At 41.1% G+C, this 10567-nt stretch overlaps 2 protein-coding genes across 2 annotated transcripts; one reads left to right on the top strand and one right to left on the bottom strand.

Moving 5' to 3' along the window:
* Window positions 1–1507: 1507 nt before the first annotated feature.
* Window positions 1508–2494, bottom strand: LOC122767281 (achaete-scute homolog 4-like). The gene is made up of 2 exons (XM_044022724.1): window positions 2400–2494; window positions 1508–2297 (listed from the first exon to the last, which is right to left on the bottom strand). Exon 2 carries the CDS (start codon window positions 2295–2297, stop codon window positions 1746–1748), a length of 552 nt encoding a protein of 183 aa, XP_043878659.1. The 5' UTR covers window positions 2400–2494; the 3' UTR covers window positions 1508–1745.
* Window positions 2495–3270: 776 nt separating this feature from the next.
* prdm4 (PR domain containing 4) lies at window positions 3271–10351 on the top strand. The gene is made up of 12 exons (XM_044022697.1): window positions 3271–3322; window positions 3621–3687; window positions 4649–4764; window positions 5363–5551; window positions 5745–6509; window positions 6611–6760; window positions 7119–7237; window positions 7329–7414; window positions 7507–7634; window positions 7731–8339; window positions 8656–8824; window positions 9498–10351. The coding sequence occupies exons 3-12, from the start codon at window positions 4650–4652 to the stop codon at window positions 9847–9849; spliced, it is 2682 nt and encodes an 893-aa protein (XP_043878632.1). The 5' UTR covers window positions 3271–3322; window positions 3621–3687; window position 4649; the 3' UTR covers window positions 9850–10351.
* The last annotated feature ends 216 nt before the right edge of the window (window positions 10352–10567 follow it).

Below are 10567 nucleotides of genomic sequence, written 5' to 3'. Positions count from 1 at the left end.
GAACTGAAAGTTAATTGCTTTGTACATGGTAATTGCACTAAATTTGACCAGGTCCTTGAAATTCAACGCGAGCCTAGATTAGCAACAGGTTTTCCAGTAGGATAGAGTGATGCCTGCAGCAGGAATCTGATTAGAATCAGACTGAGTGCATCAGGAAAGAAAACATCCATCATGGCAAAGGCTTTCATTTAAGTAGCTTCATGTTCTTTATCTCCAGAGTGCCACTGAACCATCAAACCCAGGGTACCAGCACTTTTACTCTAATTATTGGGTCTAATTCACAAACTGCACAGGCAAACACCCTCTGATTGAGGGTCCGTCATGCCTTCATGGCTGTCAATGCCATGCTTCCATTGCAAGGTTCACTTCAACTGTACTCTGCTGGTGTCTCTAAATCCCTCTTACTTGTGTATACAATATCATGTTTGCTTTTTTTTTTCTTCTCCCCAGGTTGTGGTTGTGGTATTACTGGAAATAAAAAGTAGAAAAAAAGAAGGAGCGCTGCTTCCGTGCAGGCCAGCGGAGGTGGGAAGCATAAACACAGAAACGGGTGGAAACTGGGTGTTTGTGGCTGAGGGCTCCCTGATAAATGCATTCCACGCGCTAATAGGAAGTGAAAAACTTCCTGAGAAGCTATAGAGATATAGTGCGGTCTGACACCGGTAACTAAAAACAACACAAAAAACTTTCTTCATTGCAGACACTTTTAAGGAACCTGTTCAACCTGCACTACTGTAACATAATGTTCACTTCCACTGTTGAGGACTATGAAGGTTCTAGACATGATAGGCATTTATTTACATACGCTGTAGCAGGAAAATACACAGGTATAATTAACAAAATGATGAATGGCTGCATTTCATTCGTTCATGCACGGCTCTTCTCTTGATTTTAGCAGGTTTTCTGGTTCTACGGGGTTATGTATGGTACAGCAGCATCATGTAAAGGTAATTACCACCATTAATTAAGGTAAAGTGAGGTAAGGTAAAAATCACACTTTGCCCTCTTGAGTTGCTCACTTATTTGGTATTTATGAAGCACACGCCTGTCACTCCACATGTCTATAAAAAGCCAGAGAGGATCTGGGAGGTGATTTATTGGTTTATTTATGGTTATTGGTTTATCACCACTATAGTCTGCACAAACTTTACACCAAAGAGAAGATATTTATGCAGAACCTTTACTTGTTGAGTTGTCTTTGTTATGATTTGCTCCCAGAGTCAGCAAACGCTTGTCCACAGGAGTTTAATACTTACCACAAAATAAAATAGAATTGTCCACAAACAATGTTTTTGCTTTTGTTTCACGTTTAACACATTTGTGATGAGAAGAGCTGCTTCACTTGTTAATGGTCACTGAAAAGAATACATTTAGTCCTATAATCTTGGATTTACAGTATCAAGTATTTGTCAAATGTCTCAGTATCGTATAATCAAAAATGTGATATGGCACAAAAATGACAATTGTTTAATTGTCATTACCTTTTTATTGTTTGAATTTCATTGAAATTATCTTCTTAAAATCACCATTTACTTTGGAAATGTATATTTGCCTGACAAGAAATGACACATTTACATTTATCAAAAGTTAAACCTCGTTAAAATTGTATGTTCTAGTTGAGTTTAAGGCAGCAGATTGTTCATTTTGTCACGTTACAACTTAATCAACGTTTTTCCCATTATTTCCTCTAAATCACACTGAAGTGCTGTGTGATTAGTAATCAGCATGTCATAGAGAAGCAACATCTATACCACGTCCCTGCTGAAGCTGAGTCCACTTTTGGATTCTCCATCACTCTTGCGCTCCATCCTCTGCAGCGGCAAAGGCGCACGGTTGCGCGCGTCTCCAAACGGCATCTCCATGCCGGACACGTTAATATCCAGTAGGCTCTGCAGGTGTTTGATGTAGTCAATGGCTGCCCGCAGTGTCTCCACTTTGCTGAGCCGCTTGTCCTCAAATTCCTCGGGCAGATGCTCCCGGAGCCGTGCGTAACCCTCGTTTACGCAGCGCACCCGGTGTCTCTCCCTTTCGTTCCTTTTCCGGATAAACGCAGGCTCGAAGGAATAATCGCATACGCCGAAGTGTCCGTGATAGGGGAAATATGTTATCCGTCTGTAGGGCGACATCTGGCCGTGCACCGGGTCCAGGTATGTAGCGTCCAGATGCAAAGGCAGTCCGAGTCGAAGCGCATCTTTACAGTGCGCCCCGCTGTCGTTGTCGTTCACGGAGATGCCGTGCAGAGCCAGCGGAGGGACATAAGGAATATGCTCCATTAACTGTTTGCTGTGATAAGACATCTGTGTAAGAGAAAGTCAAAATAAAAATAAAAATAGACAATTGTACACACACACACACACACGAAATGTTGTATATTTCCCCAAATGATTCCAGAGCCTCACCGTGTCAGAGTCTCACTCTCTCCACAATCATCTCGTGGTTCCTTCTCTTGTATCTCGCCACTATGCGATCAGGTTTGATGTGACCTTTAATAAGCCGACTGTCTTCCACCAGGACAGACTGACTGACAGCTTGTTAGTGAGGCTTTCAGGGTGTAGACAGAGACACACACACACACACACACACCCCGGGGCGGGGATGCAGCCATAGTTCCTCATCGACATAAAACGGTTGTTATCCTCCTTCTGCTGTGGTGGTAAACATGAAACCCCTAAAAATATCTTTCTTTTTTTATTATTATTATTTGCAGAGGATTTTTTTTTCATACAACCTTTAATGAACATCTAGCACATTACACCCATGCAATTATTTTATACGTAATTAATTTTTAGGATAAGTGGAAAGAGGAAAAGGGGAACAATAACAAATAGCAAGGCAAGTAGAAGATACCCAACTAACTGATTTGAACACAACAATAAAAGTATGTTTTAACTTAAAATAAAGGGTTACAATGTTCGCACAGTGTTTAAATTACTTTATTTATTATTAAAGTCTATGTTAACATTTGTCGTTATGTTTTAACTTGTTCATGTCCGTGCACATGTGTATATACATAGTAAACAGACAATAATCAAAGAATAATATCAAAAGAACAGTTCTCTTGGGGTAGATTCCTCATAATACAGAGGCAGTTAAAGAAAAACACAGATACATGTCTGGACATATCATCAGGAATAATTTAGACACCTTTTAAAATTATTAAATAATTACTCAACATACAAAAAAAGACCACGTGTAATCGTGTAAATGGGTTCGTTTACGCTGAAAAAAACTGACCGAAAATACACCCATTCACCACTCGCCACTGCGCATGCGCTGTGGGGCTGCTCGCTGTCATGGCCCCGTCCAGGGACGTATTGTGCTGGTATGTTATTGTTTTTCCGGCTCCTTTACTCTTAAATGTGCTGTGTTCTTGCAATAGAGCGAAACATTCGAGAGCCACGTACCGTTCGTGCACTTTTCTAAACCCATAGCGCTGCGTTCTCTCTGTTTTGACGGTGTTTGGAGATGTAATTTAGCACGGCTAACGTTAGCAGTGTGGAAGTGTCGTTGTTAGCAAAGCAGTGGTTTTAAATAACGAGTTGCTCTCACGTTGTCCGTGTAAATACACAACTTGTAAGGATTCTGAAACGTGTCTGAAGTGGTTTTCATTTGTTTGACAGTGACAACAATGTAAAAACGCTTTTCATCAGGACAAGGCTACTGATGGACATCAGTTCTTAAAGCCAGGTAAGCTACTACTAGCTACTCCCATTGTGTAACGTCTATTTCTTTTTCCTTTTTGGATAACATTTCTGAGGGTTTATTGGCAAGTTTTTAAGTCTTGTTGAATGAAAGTACATACACCACATCAACAATAAAACAAACAGGCTAAGAAACAAACTGCTAATGACAGTAACACAACACTAACTTAACTGACTTTGACCATTACACACAGAAATTAAAGGTAAGGAACAGAGTCCACTGCAAAACAAAGACTGACCAAGGCATATTCTTAATATGCTGAATAATTAAATACATTGTCTTTGTAAAAATGTTGACATAATATCTCTGGCCAGTCACTGGCTATCAGTGTGAACTCCCTGTTAAGCTTGGGACATGCTACAAGATTTATTGCCCAATTTTACCCACAATTCACAGTTGGACAGAGTCTGCACCAGTCAGCACTAGTTGGGGACAGTCAGCATGGCTAGTTGTCACATAAATCTGTTAGTATGTGAGGGGTAAAAACTCAAATCAGCAAGTGTGTGAGAGAACAGACCTGACCTCAGTCGCAGCCGATCAAACATGTTTGAATTTATTGAGCTGAATTGGGTAGTGTGTATTGATTACTGACCCAACTGCAAACACACACCAACGCCCAATGAAAGAGAGTAGGTGGGACACAGGAAATGGCATCAGGGGATGAATATGACAGGAAGTAGTGGAAATATCAAAACAACAAATGGCGATGTTTGTTTACAAGTTTGAGTTAGATGTGTTCAGTTGGTTTCAGTTTGTCCATTGTTAAATGTGTGATCCACAGTCTTTCAGTCATCATAAAAATATCTGCTGAAACCAGTCAGTTAGTGTGTACTCCAAGTCTTTCCAAAAGTAGTAAAGACTGTGAAAGTTGTGTTGTGTGTCCTAAGCTTTATATATCTGCAGCATCAAGAATGTTGTTGTTTATTTGATGATGATGTTTCCCCAGGATGAACGAAATGAACCTGAGCCCTGTGGGTATGGACCAGCTCAGTGTGCCCTCAGTGAGTGCCAGCCACCTGGGTCTGCCCACCTCCCCCACACACAATCCCATCCCCACCTCAGGTATGGATTGCATTCACAGGCTTGTAACACATCTTAAAAGATGTTATACATCCTCCCCATGTGTGGAAAGTCAATAACTGTGATTATCTGATCTGATCTGCATTGTAAACCTAGTCAAACAGCTGGACTATATATTGATTTGTCCAGATGAAACTTCATGCATAAGATATACAAGAGTTAAATTAATCATTAACCACTAACCCTTTTAAAATTTGTAATGTGTTAATTTGTATTAATTAAAGTTAAACTGCTTTCAGACATGCATTGAACTCTTTACACCAAGAATGTACATGTCCACAGTAGTTGCTCCAGACATTTGTTTGCTAGCTCCTTATTATTATTTACAGATTATATTCAAGTAAATTGATGTGAGAACTCGGCAGGTAAAACTCCAAATAATCTGTAGATTTTACTGATTTTACTTACTGCTGTTGAGAACGTGTCTCACACAGACAATCTCTTGCCACGTTTTGTCATATATAGACGGCATACTCCAGTAAATGTCTGTACCTAATTTCTGGAAATCACCTGTAGTTCATGTCTGAAAATGGCTTTAAAGTATTCTTTTCTACATCCCTGGATGGGGTATTTGATTTAGGCATGCCAGTGGCCATCCCCAGCCTGGGTCCTTCCCTGGGCTCCCTCCCTTCTGCCCTCTCGCTGATGCTACCCATGGGTCCACTGAGTGACAGAGGAGTGATGTGCGGCCTTCCGGAGAGGAACTACTCCTTGCCGCCTCCTCCATACCCACACCTGGAGAGCAGCTACTTCCGACACATATTGCCAGGTATTGCCAGGTTTTGAATATTATCGGTTGAAAAGTAATCTGTTGTATCGTTATAGTGAGAATCATTGTTAAAGTCAACTTCAATCTAGATGCTCAACTTGTTGCTGTTTCAGCTGAAGAAGATTATGTTGATGAAACATTAATACGTGCTTCTTAATGTATTAAAGATCATGGACTCTTCTTGTCTCTTTAGGGATCCTGTCTTATCTGGCAGACCGTCCACCACCTCAATACATTCATCCCAGCAGTCTTAACATGGATGGGACCCTGTCTGTGGCTAGCAACAATCCCTCAGTACTTGATCCCTACAGTGGCCCAGGGGGCCCCCTGGAGCAGGGTCTGGTACCTATAGATTCCAGACAGGTCAGTGGGCAGGGTGACCTCCACCAGACTGGTGCACATGAATTAAACTCGACAGGATTGGCCATGGAGACACGTGTCAGTAGCCCCATGTCTCCAGATAGGATGGGAGAAGAGCTGGCCTCTATGGATGGAGTTGGAGTGGTGGCAGTGTCTGACACGCAGCAGCTTGGTGGTGGAAGGCAGCCTCAGCCGCATGAGGGCTTGACTGGTGTGGACTCATCTGGTGGGGTGTTGCCCCTCCACGGGCCCTCTGTGCTTGAACTACCAGTGGTTATGGAGCCAGATCACATGGGAGGTCGAGTTGGAAACACCGGGGCAGGAGCAGGTGGACTTGGGGAGCAGCTCCATTCAAATGGGGAGCTCAACTCGGGAGTTGTCAGTGTGGTGCTAACTGGCTCCATGGCAAATCAGGGTCAGCTGGAACCGGTGCCTCTCCATGGACACTCTGGTATGGGGTTGGAGTCGGTAAATGTGTCCCCCATCACTGCAGAAGTGTCACTGGGGCCTGAAAACAACCTGGTGTTGGTGAACTCCTCCTTGCAGCTCGAAGATTCTACGTCCAATAAGGAGAACATGGTCACCGCCTACACCATCTGTGAGTTTTTATTGAAGTCCCTCCGGACATTTTGAAGATTTGAGGAAAGAAAAAAACTTGAATTTTAACTTCAATTTTGTGCTGGTTTTGTTGTTCATTAGGGTGCACACTATGTGAGCGCTCATATACCTCAGACTGTCCAGAACATGGCCCAGTCACCTTCATCCCTGACGCTCCCATCCAAAGCCGTGCCCGCCTCTCACTACCACGTCCACTGTGTCTGCGTATCTCAGTGGCTGATGAACCACTTGGTAAGAAAATTTTAATAATAATATTTATATTTATAATAATAAAGTAAATAAGACTTTTTGTGGCCATTAAATTAGAGCCAACTTTGATCACCATTCTGTGGACAGAGGTATCTGATGAGATTTTTTCCTTTTTTATTTTTGTTTATACGTGTTAACTGATTAACAGAGTTATAATTTGTAAACACGCAACCTTGCAATTTATGTCTCAATATCATGATTTCTTTAGAGAAACACAACAGTTTTTAAAAAGAGATAAGAGGGCGTTAACAAAGTAAAGGTACCTTTAGGATTTTAACATTACCTTATAGAAAGAAAAATAGTATACAATTAATTTCCTGACAAAATGTTGTTATTGTAGGAGTTTTTGCACGTGATGTCATTGCTCAGAGGACGTGCTTCGGGCCAATGGTTGGCCAGCATTGTAGCAACGTGGATCTGTCTAATTGGCCAGAAAAAGACACACCTCAAATATGGAAGGTCAGTACAGTGACTTTTATTGATCTGTAACTTTCATACACAAAACCATGCTAAGTGGATGGAAAATAAATAGCCTTTTTCTCTGTCGCAGATGTATCACAACAATGTGCTGGAGTTCTACATTGTAACAACTGATGAGAACGAATGCAACTGGATGATGTTTGTGCGCAGGGCAAGGTATGACATCGCAGCAGCAGTGCTTTTGTTGTGATATTTCACTTTAGATAATAAGTCAATAAATGTTGTTTTTATTTGCTGTGTGTATTTAGGACTCGCGAGGAGCAGAACCTGGTGGCATACCCTGCAAATGGTAAACTATTCTTTTGTACAACCACAGAGATCCATCCGGATCAGGAGCTGCTCTTTTATTACAGTCGCGACTACTGCAGGGTAATGGGTGAGTTGACTATAGTTATGAAACTTGTGATTTTTAAAGCCTACCATCAGACAGTTGATGATAAATTAACAATTTTGCTTTTTTGTGTCACTGCAGGTGTACCTCAGGTGCCTGAGGGCCAGATCTGCCAATGTGGCGAAGAGTGCTCAACGTTCACTGAGCTCAAGTCTCATCTTGGCAGCCATAATAGTAACCACAGCCATCATCAGCCTCCACACAGCCACAGCCCATCACAACAGGACCACTCTCAGCAGCAGCAGCAGCAACAACAACAACAACAACAACAACAACAACAGCAACAGCAGCAGCAGCAACAACAACAGCAGCAAGAACAACAACAACCACCACAACAACAACAACACACTCATCAGGAAGAGAAGCTCACCAATGGGACGTCCAGCTCCTCCTCATCACCATGGCCCTGCCACGCTCACACTGCAGGACAAACGAGCAATGACAACACTAGTAGCAGCAGAGACAGTGGTGACAGGAGCTCTAATAATGTAAATGGCAGAGCAAAAGGACAGGGTCATGTGCGGGAGAAGAAATTCAAGTGCAGCATGTGTTCCCGGGCTTTCATTACATCCACCAAGCTCAATGTGCATTTTATGGGACACTTGGGCATGAAACCTCATAAGTGTGAATACTGCAGCAAGGCCTTCAGCGATCCCAGCAACCTCAGGAAGCACCTGAAGATTCACACAGGTACCGGCAGGCATAATGGAATTTGTACATCTGTATTTCAGCTACCATATGGGTCTACCAAAAAAAAACATTTCTTTCCAAAAAGCCACATGAACGCTAATACTTGAGCATCACAAAAGAAGATGATTTAAAAGTAATTTCTAAGAACTGTTCCTCTCTTTTAACACATCACCTCAAGGTCTTTGAAAGAATAGTTCAACACTTGAGATTTAAGATTCAAACTAATCTCCGATGTCCATTGGGGAAAAAAAAAAAAATTCCCCAAAGTTTACTTTTGTATTTCTGAAATGTGTGGAACTCCTTTTCTGTCTTGCAGGTCAGAAGAACTATCGATGCACGGTTTGTGAAAAGTCGTTCACGCAGAAGTCCCATGTGGCCTCACATATGCTCATCCACACCGGTGCAGAGAAGCTCAAGTGTGACCTGTGTGACCGGGCCTTCATCAGGAAGCATGACCTGACACAGCACATGTTCTCTCACACACAGTATGTAACTTATTTATTATGTTCTAAAAAAACCTGTCAAAGTAAGCAGAGGTTCTATAGCCATTATCTGGTATCCAGGCATTGAAAGCTGGGACTTTTTTCTCAAATCTTCAAACTCTCCGACAGTCATCCTACAGTCAGTCAGTCTTGAAGCAGTGAAGTGGTAAAAATTTAAGCTCTCCTTTGTTTTTCAATGCTTTCTTTCTCTTTTTAGTAAAATGATTGACCACCTGCTCACCATTGCTTAGTTGTTGACTTCACCTGTTTTTTCCCCTTATTCCTTGTAATGTATTCACTTTATTTAATGTGAAGTTTGAGGGAGGGTCAAATTCACCTTTGTGTCATTTGTTTACCTTTCCATTTATGTGCAAGAGACCTTTTCATTGGTTAATGCATCAGATTAATGTAAAAACGTAGGAGCACAAGAGGGCGGCCTCAGTAAAGCAAGGCACTTTTAAAAGGCTTATTCTTGGCCTATTAAGAACCAAATATATTCATTTTAAAGCAATCATATACTTAAACAAAAATACTTGTGTACAGTTTACTCAATAAACCCACCTACATAGTACACACTAGACCTTTAAATGAGCATCCATTTGCATGCATTTAAGTATTGAATGTTTTGGCTTTTCTCTGTTATCCGATATCTTACTCTCTCCCATCTCCACCACAGTGAGCGCAGGATACAGTGTCCAAAGTGCAACAAACCCTTCCTCAAGACCAACCACCTGAAGAAACACATGAACTCTCATGAGGGCCGCAGAGACTTTATCTGCGAAAAATGCTACAAAGCTTTCCTCACCAAATACCACCTCACCCGTCACCTCAAGATATGCAAAGGACCCAAGACGGAGAAAACATCCCACAAAGAGCAGGAAATGGATGAGGAAGAGGAGGATGAGGAGGATGAGGAGGATGGCAGCAGGGGAGGAGGAGAAAGACTGATTGACTCAGCCAATGATGAAGACTGCGGTTTAGATGTGGGAGGATATAACTCTGAGAAGTCCCTGTCACCCCCGCATTGATAACACCGAGCCTCTTGTTTATTTAAGAACTTCACAACAACACTGATATTTATTTAAATTATATCAGTTACTACATTCGAATGGCCACCTTGAACATAAGTGAAATATTTTTGTTTCGTGTAAGCATAGCAGTGCTTCTACAATGATCTTAACCCTAAAGATCTGTTTCTCTTGTTTCTTTTAAGGGAAGCCTGTGCAATATTGTTGGTTTATAGGATTCATATGAGAGTTGATACATTTTTCTTCTTTGATCAGATTTTCTATGATCATCTCACTAACGGCGTGTCTGATATCATATATTGTGTAGTTGAACATTGTCATTTGAAATTTCTGATGCCATATTTATTATTGTGTAATTCCTGTATACCCTGGGTCTTTGCTTTTTAATTTATCAAATGCATCAATCTAATTATTTTAGATTGCCTGTGTGATTGGAACAGAGACTTTGCGTTATTGTAATAGTCCTCTGTGTGAATGTTGAATAAATGTTAAAATAATGTTATCTTGATTTCATCTTTTACACAATATTTTAATATTTTTTAATCACAGTCAACACATGATCACGCATGGAAAACCACATTGTAAGTCATATACCTTGGAGACAGCTCTCCCAAATGTATATATCTATCTATATATATATAGATAAATAGATATATATATGTATATGATAGATCGATCAATAGATATTTTGTGTGATATCTAAATGTAAAAAACAATC

Source organism: Solea senegalensis, linkage group LG3, assembly GCF_019176455.1.
Source record: "Solea senegalensis isolate Sse05_10M linkage group LG3, IFAPA_SoseM_1, whole genome shotgun sequence".
Lineage (NCBI taxonomy): Eukaryota > Metazoa > Chordata > Actinopteri > Pleuronectiformes > Soleidae > Solea > Solea senegalensis.
Note: the sequence above shows the minus strand (reverse complement) of the source record. Positions and strands in the feature narration are given on the sequence as shown.